The sequence below is a fragment of the Drosophila virilis genome, chromosome 5 (genome assembly GCF_030788295.1).
Source record: "Drosophila virilis strain 15010-1051.87 chromosome 5, Dvir_AGI_RSII-ME, whole genome shotgun sequence".
Classification (NCBI taxonomy): domain Eukaryota; kingdom Metazoa; phylum Arthropoda; class Insecta; order Diptera; family Drosophilidae; genus Drosophila; species Drosophila virilis.
Window position 1 is genome coordinate 14,926,197 of NC_091547.1, and position 17,521 is coordinate 14,943,717.

Consider the following 17,521-nt stretch of genomic DNA (forward strand, 5'->3'; position numbering starts at 1 on the left):
AGACTTAATTTTTATTGCGACGTCCACTCTTATTTTAAAAGTAATTTGTAGTTTTAAATTTTAATTATTATGCAAGAGCAACTATAAGCTTATGATCGCATTTATTTGGCTTTATGCTCACAATAAAGAGAGATACACACGCAGCCTATAATGTGCTATTCTTTTAGGAAATGTATTTGATTAAAAATCTACCAAATTCATTCCTGCTTGCTTTCGGTTACTAAGTAATTGTTATTTTATTATTTTAAAAAATATTATGGTAAATGGGAAAGCTGAAATTCAACAATCTTTCACGAAGCCCACAAAAAATGTTTTACATATGCTTTCTGTGTGTGTGTGTGTGTGTGTGTGAAATGTAGGTTTCGTGCATTTGGTAAAGTAACTTAAAATACTTTTCATAGTTTAATGTTGTGTTTATAATTATGTATTTACTGAATATTTTTAGCTTAAGTTAATATTTCCGCATCCTCCACCTCGCCCTTTATCTCGGCAGCTGCATCCGTCGCCCGAATCGTATCCGGCAATATGCATTCCTCCGGCTGCGAGAGGACCTGGTTAACGATGAACAGATTACGATTAGATCCCACCTCTTTGCTCGCAATGGCGGGCGCTGCTGACGCAGGCGAAGATGCCGCTTTCGTTCCCAGTACAGGTACACCATTCACCACGCCGACGGGCGTCGCTAAGTTTCTTGACAAATTTGCTGAGCTCTTTGTGGAACGTGCATAGGTCTTCTGCGCTGGAGATGGATTAAACGGATTTATGGTGCCAGACCCCACTCTGTTCGCGACAATTTCAGCTTCCACTGGTGTTGTCGCCGAACTAGCTCCGGCAACCTGCAATTAACAATAATAAGTTAGAATAGTGAATTTTATCTTAACAAACAATAGTGCTCGCTCTAGTCGGGAGTCACCGAGATGCCCCGAATCTTGCACCCAGCCGACATTTGATATACATAGATTAAAAAAAAAAACAATAACATTAAATCATTTCCCCATCAATCGGTTTTTTTTTATTCATTTAAAAGGTTCCCTAAATTATTAGCAAAATATGCTCCCCTTGTCTTGAGCCTCATCTGGTTTTTCTCACAACGAAAAATAAAGTAATATTATGTATTGCCTAAGCATATCAGTTTTTCATTACCCGTAAACTCGAAAAGTTCGCTGAAAGCGACATAACAGTACCGAATAATCGAGTATGTACCGATAACTGCGTGCATTAACATTAACAGCCGTTAGATAACAGCTGTTATCGGATTTGAACTCACATTTACTCACAGATAGACAGATGGGTCAGCGAAATAATAATACCCTCGGCAAGAATATAAACTGAAATAGTCGGGAAACTTACCTTGCTGTTGCCTCCAGCTGGCTTCATTTGGATCCGTGAACGCTGTTGTTGACTGACGGTTGCAACTGGTGTGCCTATTCCTGATGCCGCTGTCAGAGAGCCCTTCGCGGTTGATCCACGTGGCGTGCTGCTCGCTGCTGGAGCACGCACTGGCGTTGAGCCTAATGTTAACTTGGGCGTTTTGTACTGATAACCAATAATGTTCTTGTCCTTATCGTAAATGGGCCGACTGGTGGCGGGAGGCTTGTAACTTGGCGCTGATACCGCCTGCCGCAGACTACCGGCTGCAACTGGTGGAGTGTTTACCCCCGCCGCTGGCGAAGCATGACTTGTATTCAATGCCTTAGCCAGCACCGAGTTACTGGTGCTGGCTGGTGTGGAGCTGGGCGTTGATGCAACAGCCTTGACAACGGCACGAATTTGTGGCATGGGCGCAGAAATGGTATTGGTGACGGCATTTACATAATATACATAGTTCTCCAGAAGCTTGGTGCCCACGTCTACATCAATCGGTAGCAGTGTGCTTGTCCTAACAATCCTCTCTATGACCTGCTGCCGCTCCGACACGCTCATTGAAATAGCTCGCCTGGCCAGACTCTGCAGCACAACATCAAAGAGCTGAACGCGTGTCTGCAGCTCCACTCGCAGCTTGTCGGTGGGGCAAATGGACGGCAGCTGCAGCATTCCCGAAACGAGGCTGGACACAGATTGTGAGCTTGGCACTGAAGTGCCCGGTGTAGCTGCAGCAGCATTAGGCGGATGCACTTTTTTGGTTAAGTTCGTGTTACGCGGTTGCTGCTGCTTGGGCAGCGGATCAATGTTGCTCGTACTTGGCGGAGTGGGCACTTGCGTAGCTGAGGTCGCAGTGGACGTTGCTATGGGAGCTGTCGTTGATGTCGCCGTTGTTTGGATGACACAAGGTAGCCCATCCTTGGCCGCCAGCTGCTCGAGCTTGGCGCGCACCTTTTGCGGTATATTCTTGTCCTGCTTCGAGATGATCTTTGTCGAGATGACCATGTACTGCGGCAGCTCCAGCACCGGCACCTCCACTTTCGAGTGCAGCCGTGTCGGATCAATGGCCTGCATCGGCCCGTCCAGGTTTGGACAGCAAAAGTCAAGACCCACATGGCCGTAAGAGCGCTGATAGCGTGATGGATACAAAAACGAAAACATTTTCGTTGTACCAAACGTGTGCTGATCATTTAAGCTGTTCGCTGAAGGAATTGTGCTGCTGGTGGCGTTGCTACTGATGGTCGTGCTGCTAGCGGTTGTGCTGCTGATGGCGGTGCTCCTGCTGCAGTTAATATCCGCATGCGTTGTCGGCGCCGTCGAAATAAGCGTTGGAGCCGCCGCACAGGTGTTCACGGAGCAGGAAATATTGGCTGCAACTTGTGAGAGAGTTGGAACGGGCACATCAACCTCCATTTGCACCGTTTGCTCTGGGGGCAAGATCTGTTGCTGTTCTTCCACTTCTACCTGTTCCGCTTTTACTTCCAGAACTGGCAGCGGCACTGGCAAGGGCATGGACCTTACCACCGGCGCCTTGAGCAGTTGCGTTTGTGCAACCGGCTGAGCTCTTGTTATGGCTGGCTCTGCTTCCTTCGTCGGTGGAATTGCAGCTGTTCCGGGAATAGGAGCTATAGCTGTTGGCGGCTCTATTGGCTGTGCTTGATCTGGTTCTGGAGGTGGCTCTATTTCTTGCAAGCCCAAAACCCAGTTTTTAATCATGTTCCGATTCAGACGCACGCGCAACTTTCGCGTTTTCTGTGGTAATGGCTGTGAGGGCAGTTGCAGCTCCTTGGGTTTCTGCATTGGCTTTTCCGATGGTATTGAAGGCGCTGGTGCTTTGGTAATCGTTTCTGGTACAGGCACCGCTTTTTCACTGCCCTTGTCAGTGACAGTGGAAGCAGCTGTAATCCGCACTGGGAACGCAATTGATGTGTCCGGTATGACTGGCAGCTCCTTTTGACGCTTAACACTCGCTACGTCCGTAACGGGCTTAGCTGGGAGCTTGCGTTTTCGCGATGGCGGAACTGGCGCCAGATCAGGGATCTCAGGCTGAGGCTGAGGCTGAGGCTGCGGCGGCTGAGGCTCAGCAGCGGCCAGTTTGAGACTCTTGCGGGATTGACGTTGCGGCTTTGGCGGCAGCTGTCCGACCAGTTGCGGCAATGTCAGCTGCTGTCGCTCGTTGGAGGCATTGCGCTGTTGTGTAGGCGTAATCGTGGGCGTGGCAGTCGTGGAGCGTATTTGACTGCAGGCGCGTGTTACCGGTGTCGAAGTCTTTGAGTTCGTCAGCGATAACTTTGTCATGCGGGAAGAGCGCTTTGTACGCTCATTGGACGAGTCGCGGGAGTCCGAAGTGGGATTCGTTGCTAAAGGAATAGGCGGTTGTTCCACTGCTGTTACCGATTCCTTTGACTTTGATTTTCCAAACGATTTGTTTGCGACTTTTCGCAATTCCATTTTGTTAGCGGGCTTCGCTTCAGACAGTTTTTCTGTAGCTGCGGACACCCCAATATCCTTATCCTCGACGCTAGGACTGGCTGCAGGTGCTGCCAGTACTGCTTCCAATTTTTTCGCCTGTGGAAATGATTTTCTGGGGGTGATAGTGTTAATGACCGCTTCTGCTGGCTGTGTTGCCTGTTCAGTTTCCAATTTTTCACTAGTTTCCACCTTTGATATGGGTTTCTTGATAGCCTCAATGGGAGCTGTTGTTTTCCCTGTTTTTCGTGGCAAGGATAATTTGGCAGGTAGGGACGCTCGCTTGTCTGTAGTGCTTACGCCGGCATCCGCTTTACGGGTTTTTGATTTTTTGCCAGAGTCTAAAGGTGCCAAGGTCTTTTCGGAAACACTTGCAGGTTCTTTCGTCGCATCCACCGTCTTTGAGGGTGTATTCATTAACATCATCTTCCTTACAGTTTCGGCTTGAGTTAACGTCTTTTTGGGAGGTGAACTCGCCAGCTTGTTGCCGTCAGGCACCAATGAGACGGAGATGTTTATACCACTGACAGGAGTTGATGGTGTTTCCACCTTCTTGAAGGGTTCCGTTGTACTTGTTATTGCAGTTTTGGTAATTATTACCGAGTTGTCTATCGACATTGAGTCATCGCCGCTTAGCAACGTTGACAAACTCGATTTCACTGGCGGCGTCTTGTTCACTTCTTTCTTCTTGCTGAGCTTTGTTGCCGTTTGACCCGAAACCACGCCTTGCATGGCTTCTTGTGCCAACAATTTTTTGGCATCTAACATATGTTTCCTAGCCTCGTCCCGTAGCTCCTCTATAGCTTTGTGTAACGAAGTTGGCTCCTTGTCACTAGCCTTGGCCTGATGCTCTACGGTTGAGCTCGCGAGCTTCCGACGCTTCTGTGTAGGCTGCACATCAGTCTGCAGAGGTTTTCCTAGACGTCGCAGCACTAGAAAGATGCATTTACTGTACTTCAGGGGCAACACTTTGGCAGTTCTCCAAAACTTACCAGCTTTACCAGTAGACAACTCCCTTTTAGGTGGAGCTGGCGGTGCCATAGCGGTGATGTTACTAGCTCCCTTGCTTGCGTGCGATTCCTTTGCCTGTAGCGTTTTCTTGCGTTTGGCTGCTGCTAAAAGAAAAAATTGGATTACGAGAAAAGAAGTTAAATATTAGTAAACGAGCTGGAACGGTAAAAAGATATCATGTTTATATTATATTCTAGTAATAGCTATTAACCGTCTGGCTGGGAGGCATCCATTTCGCGATTTTTGAGCTTTCGATTGGAGCTCACGGAATCTGTGCAGCTCTCTTCATCGTCGCCGGCGTCGTCAACATTTCCCGTGACACCTGTTGTTTCTGTCTGACATGAATTATCATTATCATTATCTCCTTTTGGCTGCTCCTCTGAATGCTGTTGACCGTCGTCAGAAGCATCCTTCTCCGGTTTCGGATTTTCGTGAGAATTTTCCATATTATGTTGCTGTTCATTATTTTCAGCAGCTTCGTTTTCCGTTTGCTGTTGTTCCTTAGCAATTTCCATCTCATTTTGCGGTTGATCCTCGTCAGCAGTTTTTTCCTCCTGTTGCGGCTCTTCATTCGCTGTCTCCGACTGAGTTTGCTCACGATGAACATCGTGGTCAGCAGACTCCTGCTCCGGACACAGCTCCTTCTCAGCATTCTCCGTTGAAATTGTCTGCTGGTCACTAATAGGCACTTCGCTCCCAGTTGAAGTATCGTCTGCAGCCTCGTCGATTTTCTGGATGACTGCAGTCTGCGTTGGGTCTGTTTCAGGTTCTAATGAGTCACCTTCGAGGTTGACTTCAACTTGTCCGGTGGGTAGATCCGTCAAATTCTGCCCCGGCCCACTTTGACTAGTGTCAGCCTCATCGCCTGCCATATCGGTTTGAGCGTGCGCTATGCATGGGTCAGCAATGTTATCCATAGCTTGATCAACTGAATCTTCATTAACAACCAAATCTCCTCGATTATCGAGTGGATTGTCCACAGAAATTTGTTCCAAGGCGATCTCTTCAGGTTGCTGATCCGAAGACGAGTTAAGAATTTCATCGCCCTCCTGTACGTTTTCAAGTTTCTGGCTAAAATTAATTTTGGAGCGTGGCACTACCTTCCTCAATAAAATACGCAGCTTACGGCGTGAACTGCCTGAAGAGCTTGAGCTGGGTGTGCTTGGAAATGGTGTGCTGGAATCATTGGTCGGTGCAATCTTTGGCGTAACTGAATTAGCGGGCGCTGGTTCAGTTTCTACAATGTCTGTTTGATTGTTAATATTTTTCGCTGCCCTGCGCTTCTGCTTTGCAAATCTGGGTGCAGGTTTCTCTATGTGTTCATCTGCGTTTATTTCCTGAAAGTCACTGCTGGTTTTATCAAATTCCGACTGAGCACTTGTGTCTGCTTTAAGTGGCGTTGCTGGTTCATTAACTATTTCAGAAGGATCGTTTTTGGTTTTCTTGATTGCTTCCTTCTGCCCTTTCTTTGGCAGTTCCTTGACTGTGCTGTCGCTTGAGGTTGGTTCTGTGTCTGCTGCGGTTTTGTTTTGATCTTTAGCTGGGCGCTCTGCGGACTTCGGTTCCCGTGATCTAACGCGTCTCCCTTTTAATGGAACTGGAGTTGCAACTCTTGATCGAGTGGATCGGCCATGGCTTTCAATTGATTCCACTTCCCATTCTTTTGCCTCCTGTATAAGATCTCTCACTTCTCGAGTTAATCCTGCGCGAAGTTTCCCCTTTGCTGTCTCATCTAGGCTGTTAACAATGTCGGAAGCGACTGCTTCTTCTGTACCCTTTTGTCCTTCAGAGGTTGCTTCGTCTTTACTTAGCAAGACAGGAGGATTTTCTGGAATAATTGGTTGGTCCTCGCTACAAGTTGACTTAAACTTATCATTGAGGTCCGTTGTTGTAGGTAGTTCGAGCTCTAAAACAGCTTCAGCTTCAACGGCTGTTGCAAATTGATCACCTGCAGATAATTTAATAACTTTGTCCTCCGTCGAACTAATTTCAGTATCAGTTTCCTTTGTGTTATTAACCTCACTCGCAGATGCTGATGATACACTTTGAACCCCAGCCGTTGTTGAGGAATCCTCATTATTTACTTGTTCGATGGATTCTGGTGCCAAAGCCGTTGGATTATGTAAAGATTCTGTATGTGATACATCCGTTTCCATCTGTTTTGATGGCGATTTTTCGATCTTTGACCTATGCTTTAACCTGCGAGATTTTCTTTCCTTTGGTGTATTATCAATATCATTGGGTTGAGGAGCTCTTGCCGGCGATTCTTTCGGTTTCTTGTGAGTTTTATCAATTGCTTCCGATTTCTCGTTTTCAGTAGTTTCAGACGGTTTTGAGCTGCGAAGTGGCCTGTCGTTTAAGGATTCCTCTTGCTTTGGTATCTCGTGTTTGGATTTCCGAGTTTTTCTTTCTATATTATTGTCTACATTTGATTTTTGAGGTGTTCTTGTGGCTAACAAGTCGCCGATAGATTTGTCCTTTTTTTCTTTACGGTTTCCTTTCGATGGTACAGACGCATCGCTGCCCGCTGGTGACTTTTCCAAGAGCCTTGGGGTATTGCGATGCGGTGTTCCGGTGTTTAATACCGCGTTATTGTCGCCTCTAAGCAATCGCTTACTGCTACGACTCTCCCGACCTGTCGATATTACGAGAGACATATTCCCTGGACAAGGGCTAGCCTTGGCCAATGCAGAGCGTCGCGTTTGCATTGTGTTTTCCGGATTATCTGACTTATTTGCTTTTAAATGGTTCTTTTCAGCTGGGATATTTGTAATGGGGTTTGTCATTAGAGGTTTTTCACCTGAATCATCACCCATTTCCTCGTCAATTTGTTGCAAATCAACCTTAGTAGTTACTTCTTCAGGCGTGTCTATCTCAGCTATCAAAGTATTTTTACTTTCTTCAGATTTTTCAGTGCCTATGTCCTTTTCAGATACATTTTCTGAATTCGTCTCCAACGATTTGCCAGGCAACGTCTGTTCAGATAGTTCATCGATTTTTGCAGGTTCTTCCCTGGTTATTTGTTCATCCACATTCCCATCGGATGCTTCAATATCCTTCCCTCTTTCTCTAGAAACATTAAAATCGAGTGTTTTTTGAGAAGACATTTCTTCCAGGGCTGGCGTATCCGTTCTTTCTTGGACAGCTGTATCCCGCATATTAATATCCATATGTTCAGTATCTGCATTTTCAGAATTATTTGCAACCATTTTTACAATTGCACTTGCATTTTTAAAAGCACGTTCTTGATTGACACCGTCTTCCCCCATGCATTGCCCAGCACTTCCTTGCGCCTTGCTCTGACTAACACTGTTTTCCCCAAGGCACTTTCCAGCACTGATCAGCCGTGGGCTTTTATAAATTTCTGGCTCCGTATCCATCAGTCTCTTCCCAACGACTTGCTTCCGGGAAATGTTATCCTTTGCTTTAATTTCCCGGGTTAATTCTGCTATTTCAGCAGGACTGTGGGACAAGAATGCTCCGCACGCGCTCTTGATCGAATCGTTTAATCTGTCTTGAAGCTCAAAGAACGCTGCGTCCTCAGGGTCTAAATAAGTTATCGTCTTATTTGCTTCTGCTTCATCGGTTGGAGCTTTAAGGTCTGCATCCGCCAGCTTTTTTAACGCAGCGCATAGAGTGTGTAACTCTTCTTTCGGTTGTGCCCTTTTCGACTTTTCAGGAGTTTTATACGCCGATTCGTCGGTTGTTAAATTCAAGTTAATGTCTTCGTTCACTTTGACAGTTTTATTTTCATTTTCTGACGGAACTACACTAGGTTGCTCAGTCAGATTCTTCGAGACAGCATCATTTACTTCTGTCTTACTAATGTTTTGTTTCTTCCTCGGTCTGCCACGCTTGCGCTTTATTTTTTCTGGCTTTTTGGGATCTTCTTTGTTTATTTCACTCCTATTTTTCGTTTCTTGCCCTATTTTTTCAGCGTTGGCTATTGTTGGCAGCGACAGCGGCACACAATTGTTCTGTTCCTCTGTGGTGGCGGCCCTGGTCTTTGCCTGCTGACGACGCCTACGCTTCGGAAAGGCGCTGTCGCTTTTAGCCCGACGCAGCTCGGTTTTCTTTGGTGCAACCTTATCTAAATTCTCGCTAGAGTATGTCAGCTTGCGAACGTGACTTTTGGAGGAAGATAAGCCAATGGTTGGGTCCACTAGTTTAGGGATAGATGTACTGCGCGGCTTGGAAGCGGAACGTTTTTCGAACTCCTTGGAGCGCTCTACATCAATGTTAATGATTTGCTCGGCGAGACTGAGGCTTAAGCGCTCTAAGGTTTCGTAAGTTAAATTAACGTCTACGTAATCGGCGCGAGACGTTTTTTCTGACTCGTTGCAGCTTTTCCCTTGGCCTGTACTGCTGGAGGGGCCGTCAAGCTGCTGCTCAGCTGCAAAGATTAAATCGAAATAAGTGATAAATGTGAAATACGCTAAAATGAAAAGGAATTAGGAAAAACTTACCCTTTGCCACCGCTTGATCAACGGAATCATTAACCTGATCGTTATCTGTTTGCGCTTTAGTCGTAGACTGTTTTTCATGGGAACGCGATTTCTTAGCATTAGCTGTGTATTTGTGTTTAGAGGGTGGCGATTCGGCACTACTTAGATTATTTAAATACAATTGCAGTCGCTCATTATCGCCGCATGGCATGTGCTGCTGCTGCTGCTGCTGCAGGCTCTCGTCTTCGGAAACAACAGGTGTCACAGTGTCTACACGGTTTGTTTTACGCACATTATAAATATAATCAGAGGGTTGGCAGTATCAACTAGTAGTTTAACGCTGACTTACCCGCCAATGATGTAGCCGTGCTGCTATCTGTCGATATATCAATAACCTGCTTAGAGCCCTCGCCATCATCATCTGAATCGCCATAGCCGTAAAAATCCGATTCATATTCATAAGACGAATCGCTGTCCGAGTCGTCTGAGAAGTCCTGCAAATCTGCAAACCAAAAACACATACATTTATTGAAATATTATTTTATGATTAACAATCACGCTCAATTTTCGTGTCAAACAATAAAGGACGCAAAGCAAGTGTCTCATACAGCCAAAAGTTTGCTCTTTATAGGATAGTTTCAAAAATCTCAGTAATAAAGGAATAAATGCATCTTTAACCAAAAAGTGAGATGCTCAATTCTGTCTGTAATACGGCATTTTTCAGTTTCCTCAAGAAAATATTTTGTATAAAAACGGACGAAAAAAGAGTTAATATATAGAATCTTTAGCTATTAACGACAGACTTGATAAAGTGCTTTGATTTCAAAATATCTTTTAAAAAGCAGAGCGCCAATCGATAGATAGTTTGAAGAGGTTTACTTACGCAGTGGATCCTCTTTTGGCTCGTGCTTAGGCGGCTTCAGGGTCGGTTTCTTAGCTTTGATAATGGTTATAGCTTTCTTCTTGTTGGGCAGCAGATGAGTGTTGGACGAGGTACTGCTGCTGCTGCTGCCGTTGGGCCTATTGCCGGGCTTGAAGAAATCAGCCTTGCTCCGTGGCTTTAATTGATCAGACAAATTGTATTTGTTTGCCTGCAGCTTATAGTCAGCACTCTTCGACTTGCCGATTGCGTTGCCAGTGCTTCTATGCAAGCCGTCACTAAGTGACTTCTTTGATGCCGCAAAGTCAACCGCCTTTGACGGCGACTTGTGTGTTTGGCCCATCAGCGCATCACCTGAAATAAAATAAGAAACGATAAGCCGTGAACTCTTGTGTGTACAACTTGTAACGCATTACATACCCAAATCATCTATGGAATCGTAAGATTCTAAGCGATCGCGTCTATTGTTCCTGAATTGGCTGCTTTGTCGATTATACAACGCATCCAGAGCATCGTTGGAGTCGCTCGATGAAGAACTTAATCGTCGCCGAAATCTTCCTTTTTCATTTGTGCCACCTGATTACATACACACACACACACGCGCACAAAATAAGCATGAATAAGATTTTTGACTTTATTATTTATTAAATATACTTACTTTCAGTGAGCAGCTCGTCGTCAAGAAACTTGCCGTCAAATAGTTTTTGAAAAATATCCGGATCTATTGACGAAGAACCGCTCGAGTCTGATGAAATGCGTCGGCGTTGCGGCAAACGCATCAACGCTTGATTCGATGCGCGTCCTTCGCTGCTTGTTTTGATACCTTGCATAAAATTCAATTGAAAAATCGGCAAGAAGCGCACATTGCAAATGGAACACTCACCTGGCAGCACCAAATCTTTGTACTCATCAAGATATTCTATTTCTATATCCTCCATATTATTAAATAGTTTTGTCTGTATATATCTTTTCTGTTCCTTTCTTTTTGCTCTATTGCGTTTGCATTTACACTTCAAATATATGTTTGTCACTGTCGGCTTGTAGCATGAATTTGCGCACCATAGCAACGGTGCAGCAAAATCGGACGCTGTTCATGCAAAGCGAGTTTTAATTTACAAACACATCGCGCAATATTACATCAAATATTGAATACATTATCAATCGCAAAAGGTGCTTGAGGACCGCACATGAAAAATTTCATGAATATGCAGCCTTTGTTATCGATAATGATGGCACAATTCGATAGTTCGCATACAGCTAAAAATCGATAATAATCAATGGAATTAAAAATCGCGCGATATTCATTCGTAGTGGACATTTAATAAACAGTGCATTATGAATAATATCAACAATTACAATAAAGATTAAACTCTCAACCCAACCGAAAGACTTTTGTAGTGTCCATTCAAAATATAGCTGTACAATTTTTTTTTAATGAATCAACATTTGTTAAGACTATTGTATACTTTGTTATTTCGGCTCTGAATAACAAATCATACTATTCGACTCAGCTCAACTTTAATACTAGTTTTTTCAGGGGATGCAAATTTCGTTTTCTTTGGTAATTAGTTTTTTTTTTTGTTGCACAATTTTTTTAGGACTTAATAAATAAAGAATTATTTTTCACAATGAGCTAATATAAATGTCATCACTGTCAGTCTGCGTTGCGCCTATTTGAGCATACCCAAAGTATATTCTACAGCATTTTAATCTGTGTACACCTCGTATGCACACACACACAAGCGCGCACACAACAGCTTGACGCGCTGCGAACTGTAATCGAAATTATGAAACCTTATCGAATAGTTGCTGTCAGAGTTACGTTTACGGGCGAATGGCAGGTGACGTGGAACACGAAACCGACACGAAGAGTTGTCAAATTGATTCCAACGCTTTCAACACTTTCCAGGTCAGCACGCAGAATTCACGAACTTAGTGCACATTTTGCCTTTAATTAAAATTAAACACATACATTAAAATGGTAAGTAAAAAACATATTTTTTGAAAAAGAAAAAGACGAACCAAGTGCCGTCCATTGTTATAGCCTGCTCCTGCAAGTTCGACGTCCGTTGGCAGCGGTTCACGCTCGCCCAGCAAACTGTCGGCGCCACGTAGCGCTGGCGCTGGCGGCGGCAGCACTCTGAAACAACGAAAGACGACAACAACAACGGCGGCCAGGAGTCGTGCTCCAGGCGGAGCAGGCACTGGTGGCATGTGGCGTTTCTACACAGATGATTCTCCCGGCATTAAAGTGTAAGCGGCCTGTTTAACTGAATTAGTTGTAATCACTAAATTAAACATAATTTTCTCTCTTATGTTTAATAGTGGTCCAGTTCCAGTTCTGGTCATGTCGTTGCTGTTCATCGCCTCTGTCTTCATGCTGCACATTTGGGGAAAGTACAACCGTTCTTAGACAGTTCATCGTAGCAAATAAATACTTTCACCTCAACGGACGCGCCGCGACACACAATTTTGTCGACGTCATCAGATTTCTCACAGACAGTTGCCAAAACAACAACAAAAATAATTGAACTATCGCAGCTAGCACTGTAGTATCTGCATTCCGTTGGTTGAGGCATTGTGTTTTCCACTTGAAATTAATTATTGTCTAAGCTTAAGTTACCCGTCGTTAAATGATAAACTAAATTGTATACATAATTTGTCAAAATTTTCTATTTACTTTGCTGCAAAGTTCTTTTGTTTGGAGTTTGTGGCAGATAATCCATTCCACAATTTATGGTGGCCATGTTCATGTGCATTACTTTCGCGCTTCACAGACGCAGTTCAATAGTTTAAAAAGTGTTAAGAACAAATGAATTTGGTATTAAACGAGTAAAAATAACAATTTTCTGTCGTCTTTCTCTACAACTTTCTTAACTTTTGACTGCATTTATTGCGAGCCACTATCACAGCTTGTCCCATGAATTGCGTTTCCTTAAAGTATCGACAGCGTTGTGTACATCTGCGTTCACTGTGTCCTCGCTGGCCGCAAATAATGCAGCCGTAGTGCTGGTCCTTTCGTTGCTTCTGCTGGCGATCTCTGCGTTTCAGTTGTAGCCACAGTCTACAATTGGTCTCAATGTGAGAACGTTGGCCACATAACCAGCAGCGCTGCATAGACTGATACAACGCACAGACATGGCCCTCGCGCTGGCTGCAGCGGCGGCAGTTCGTGCAGTGCACATAATTGGGTTTCACACACATATCACAAAACTGACAGTGCCGATAGGTTTGGCCGTTCTGCGAGCAGCAGTTGCCGCACCGATCACAGTGCACGTTCTCTATGCCTGTGTAGCGTTTACATTTATCACAATACTTGTAGCCCTCCGCAGATTGCAGCTGCAGCAGCTCCAGGGGCACGTTGGTAAAGACGCGTACTGGCGAGCCATAGGAGCGACGGGCGATGCCCACATTCGTATAACGACTGTGGTTGGTGTAGTTCAGCTTATAGTCACACATTTGGAGCTCGGGCATATCCTGCTTTATATAGTTTGCCATATAGTATGGATATACCCAAAATATGGGTAGTGGCGTGGCGGGCAGGCAGTTAATGCGATTGTGCAGACGCACGAGGGAGCGCAGCGTATGAGCAATGAGCTCCGTTCTACAACCGAATGGGGGATCCGTTACAATTAAAACGCGATCGTTGCTGAAATGCAGGGCTGTCGCATCAATTTTCTGGATATGGAAAGCGATCTTACTTGTTGCATTTGAGGAACAGCTCAAAAGGATCTCGATTGTAGAAGAAGTGATTGTTGCACATGTTGTACAGGCAGAATTCCCGTGGGCTTAGATAGGCACCAAATCGCTCGTCGAAATCTAGCAAAAACGATTGCATTTTGCGGATACGTCGCAGGTGGAAATGGAGCCGAGGCGCACCCATGCATACTACTTTACTACATAAAAGAGATGTTGCTGCATTGAGTCCTACTTTAATTGCTGCAACTTACTTGAATTTAAGCAAGCGACATTGATCCGCAAAGAATTCCAGGGCTTTCTGGTCAAAAAAGTATTGGGCATGCACTTCGTCTTGCGAAAGGGCTTCTAGGTGATTTGTTGGATCGGGATCGCTTTGCTCCTTCATTGACTCGGGATAATCGCGAACATTTGGCAAGCGCTTAAGCTTGTTGCCTTTCCATTGAATCTTATCCATGTGAAAATCACACAGTTTGGGATTCCGATGAGCGGAGCAGGCATAGAAGCCATCGCCTGGGGTTTCACTTTGCCGATAGAATAACACTGTGGGACCGTGCGGGCAGCAAGGATGCTGATCCGCGGCATCTGCGCCATCTTCCTCAACTTGCAGAAGAAGCTTTTCCCTGACGATTTCTTTACTCATTTGCGCTAACTGACCAAAGGGCAAGGCGTTGCCACTTTTCAAAATATCGGAACTCAAGATGTATATCGATATAAAATATATCGACATCCGCATATGTAAGAGCATTGCAAGTTGCAACATAGAAGCGGCAGCACATTTTTCCAATTATTGTCATAATAAGTTGATATATTATATAACAAGATGAACAGCCTGAAGACAGCAACTATGCGATTTGCCAATTTGGCCAGTACAGCAAATGGCGCATTAGGCAAACGTGATTTCGCCCGTAGTCTTTGGCACATGACCAAAAAGCCGGCGGCGACAGGCGCCAGTGGCGACCATGTTACCGTGTTGAATGTGCACAAGCCCAGCATTAACTGCACTTGTGGCTGCAATGTGCACACCAAAGGTGAGTCTACCATTGAGAATAACGTCTGTCGCAAGCTTTAAAGATTGGCGCATGTTCCTGCATGGTTACATAACCTCAAAGGCGGGATGCTGACAACATCCAGGGTGATATTTTGAAATTAACTAAAAGGTTTCTTTTTGTGGATAGGTGAACGTGAGCTTGTCGAGTTTCTCACCGAGGAGATCGTTGCGGAGCGTAAGGTGCAAAAGGGCAAAACTGTTCCCAGCACATTGGAAGGCTTTAGCGTAAAACTGACTGGCGCCGATGTGGAGCTGACCAAGGAGACGGACAAGGAGAAGGTTGTTGTTAGCTTCAATGTGAATCACACAGTTGACAGCGAGCAAGAGCCTGAAATCAATCCAAATGCCGACAAACCGGAATTGGGTGAAATGCGCAGCAAGCCCCAGTTCGAAGTAGATATCATTAGGGGTAGCTCGACCCTTTCGTTTACTTGCTCCTATCTGGAGGGAGAGGCGCAGGAGGGAGAGTACAATGATGTGTTTTCCATTGATGAGATGTCCATCTACGAGGGCGAGTGGAATGACAAAATCTATGCCGTTGCTGGAGATGTGCTCGATGGCTATTTATACGATCTGTTGATGAATATTCTCGAGGAGAAGGGAATCAGCAACGAGTTTGCCGAGAAACTCTCCGATTTGGCCACAGCTCATGAGCACATCTCGTACATTGCCTTGCTGGAGAAACTTTCCAAGTTCACAGCCGGCAAGTAAAAGCTGAATGTTCGTTGCTAATTTTAAGGCAAAAGTTGTGTAGTTTTTTAAGTTTTCACCGGCAACTGCAGATATGGTACCAATCGTTAGTCTATCTTAACTAAAAACGTTTTTGATCCTTTGTGTTTTTAGCCGTATACTTTCGATTGAACCTAGTTTTTAAGTCCAACCATTTTGGCATTTCAACAAAGAGCCTATGCTAGTTGACTATCTAGTGGGGCATATGCTCTGGCTTTGATAAGCTAAATACAACACGTTTTGTTCTATTCATTTATTGAGTTTTATTTGGAAACGTGGGCAAACAATATCCTTTCGACTGATTACCAGCGCGATGGCCCAAAATTTGGAGTCTGCGGTCTGTTGGGCGGCAATGTTTCTGGCCGTCTAGGTTGACCCAAACCTGATCGCGAAACGAAGGGCTCCGCTTGGATGAGTTGCGTGCAAAGTGCACAGAGGACCAGCACGAATATCAAATGTGATGATAGAAGCCGCATGTTAATAGCTAAAATCACTTTTCAGTTCTGTTTTTGAGTAGATTGTGCATTGGACTTTATATATGAAATACGCGGCGACAATTTACTGCGCCGGGAAGCACCTGACCTTAAGCTCCCAGCTTCGATAAGCACTCCTGGGAATCACCAAGAAGCAGATTTGAATGAAGGTGCAATAAAATAAATGCTGCAGATGTGTGTGTAAAAACGTAAATATGAGTTGTTTACATCTTGTCGGCAAATTCTGTGGCTTCTTTAATGCCCGACTAGCAAATGCCCTGTATCTGTTCAAATGCAAATATTATTCTCTATACACAAGTCAATTGTTAGTTTGTGAGAGCAGCAGGTTGAGGATTATGCATATACATTTATGTAATTTTTTAATTATTTATTAAAACACACACACATATTTACAAACTTTGAACTTTAAATAATTCTGGCATTGTTTGAACTTAACATAAATTTAATTGAAAACGATTAATTTACATTCTGCGCCAATTTAAAAGGCGTTACTGCCACGAGCTACTTATACATTTAGACTGTGGAGCTGCGTTTGTGCTTCCCAGGGAATGCGTTCTTACTCCTATCTGTCGCCTCGCGGCTGTTCAATGTTTTGCTCTGAATCCGTTTTGATCTTATCACCATGGCAAGGCTTTGAATCGGCTAATTGGGGTCAACTTTTGCTTTGGCCGCTTTGGCTTTTGCTCCCACTCGCCGTATTGTTGTTGTCGTATTCGGTGCCTGTGCTGTAATCCGTTTCAATTTCACGTAATTCTATTTTCTGCTCACGCATGGCACGCTGTTGGGTTTATCATGCTGTAGCAATGAGTAATACAAGTGTCTATGTGCAATTGACCACCAACCTTTACGCACTCCTGATAAACCTTGAAAATGGGCGCACACACGGAATCATCGGTTTCTCCTTTAAGGAAACGTTCGGAAAACCAGTTATTGAAGCATGCATCGTATTGCTTTTTTAGCTCATTGCAGTCGTCGCCTATGCTGTTCATGCTGCAGAGTGTTGAATTTTTTATTGATAATTTTCACTTGTTAAATAATAATGCCAATAAAACGTGCGACTGCTGCAGAAAGGTTGCCGATAACATATCGATAATTGTCACGCCGATAGTTCCACAGCACAAGACTTTACCTTCGATAACGCCGGGTACGGTGACCACTTATTAAAATATTCATTTTGCCAGCAGGCAGGCACCTTGTACAATCGCCTTCAACTGTGCCGTTATTTAATTTGAAATATACGACACAATTCTTAGCACATGTTAACAGTTTTTACATCGCACTAGAAATGACACGACTTATTTGTTTTTCTTGTTTTGTGTGTGTGTTTTTTCTTCGGTTTCTTTTTAGTTTCCTTTACTGTTTATTTTAATCAAAGACTTGCGCA

General features: G+C 44.4%; 5 protein-coding genes across 9 annotated transcripts; 2 read left to right on the plus strand and 3 right to left on the minus strand.

Annotated features, from left to right (window-relative positions):
• Window positions 1–82: 82 nt before the first annotated feature.
• Window positions 83–11,395, minus strand: Su(var)2-HP2. 4 transcript variants are annotated; one of them, XM_032436978.2, is made up of 10 exons: window positions 11,051–11,395; window positions 10,826–10,990; window positions 10,588–10,743; window positions 10,171–10,521; window positions 9,637–9,789; window positions 9,309–9,557; window positions 5,054–9,235; window positions 4,824–4,943; window positions 1,351–4,763; window positions 83–836 (listed from the first exon to the last, which is right to left on the minus strand). In XM_032436978.2, exons 1-10 carry the CDS (start codon window positions 11,103–11,105, stop codon window positions 447–449), a joined length of 9,234 nt encoding a protein of 3,077 aa, XP_032292869.1. In that variant the 5' UTR covers window positions 11,106–11,395; the 3' UTR covers window positions 83–446. The 4 variants fall into 4 exon arrangements, with proteins under 4 accessions (XP_032292869.1, XP_002049864.2, XP_032292871.1 ...); XM_002049828.4 differs by having other exon boundaries at window positions 4,824–4,946; XM_032436980.2 differs by lacking the exons at window positions 5,054–9,235; window positions 9,309–9,557 and having other exon boundaries at window positions 11,051–11,388.
• A 593-nt stretch (window positions 11,396–11,988) lies between these two features.
• On the plus strand, window positions 11,989–13,012 carry Sec61beta (Sec61 translocon subunit beta). The gene is made up of 3 exons (XM_002049827.4): window positions 11,989–12,148; window positions 12,212–12,420; window positions 12,493–13,012. Exons 1-3 carry the CDS (start codon window positions 12,146–12,148, stop codon window positions 12,578–12,580), a joined length of 300 nt encoding a protein of 99 aa, XP_002049863.1. The 5' UTR covers window positions 11,989–12,145; the 3' UTR covers window positions 12,581–13,012.
• LOC26531805 (rRNA N6-adenosine-methyltransferase ZCCHC4) lies at window positions 12,823–14,530 on the minus strand. Of its 2 annotated transcripts, none has more exons than XM_015174885.3 (3): window positions 14,118–14,530; window positions 13,869–14,063; window positions 12,823–13,816 (listed from the first exon to the last, which is right to left on the minus strand). In XM_015174885.3, exons 1-3 carry the CDS (start codon window positions 14,504–14,506, stop codon window positions 13,030–13,032), a joined length of 1,371 nt encoding a protein of 456 aa, XP_015030371.1. In that variant the 5' UTR covers window positions 14,507–14,530; the 3' UTR covers window positions 12,823–13,029. The 2 variants fall into 2 exon arrangements, with proteins under 2 accessions (XP_015030371.1, XP_070066270.1); XM_070210169.1 differs by having other exon boundaries at window positions 13,869–14,058; window positions 14,118–14,244.
• Window positions 14,531–14,604: 74 nt separating this feature from the next.
• Window positions 14,605–15,895, plus strand: P32 (complement C1q binding protein P32). Its single transcript, XM_002049826.4, has 2 exons — window positions 14,605–14,894; window positions 15,042–15,895. The coding sequence occupies exons 1-2, from the start codon at window positions 14,687–14,689 to the stop codon at window positions 15,623–15,625; spliced, it is 792 nt and encodes a 263-aa protein (XP_002049862.1). The 5' UTR covers window positions 14,605–14,686; the 3' UTR covers window positions 15,626–15,895.
• Window positions 15,882–17,403, minus strand: LOC6625276 (TP53-regulated inhibitor of apoptosis 1). Its single transcript, XM_002049825.4, has 3 exons — window positions 17,267–17,403; window positions 16,980–17,127; window positions 15,882–16,915 (listed from the first exon to the last, which is right to left on the minus strand). Exons 1-3 carry the CDS (start codon window positions 17,308–17,310, stop codon window positions 16,790–16,792), a joined length of 318 nt encoding a protein of 105 aa, XP_002049861.2. The 5' UTR covers window positions 17,311–17,403; the 3' UTR covers window positions 15,882–16,789.
• Between the last annotated feature and the right edge of the window lie 118 nt (window positions 17,404–17,521).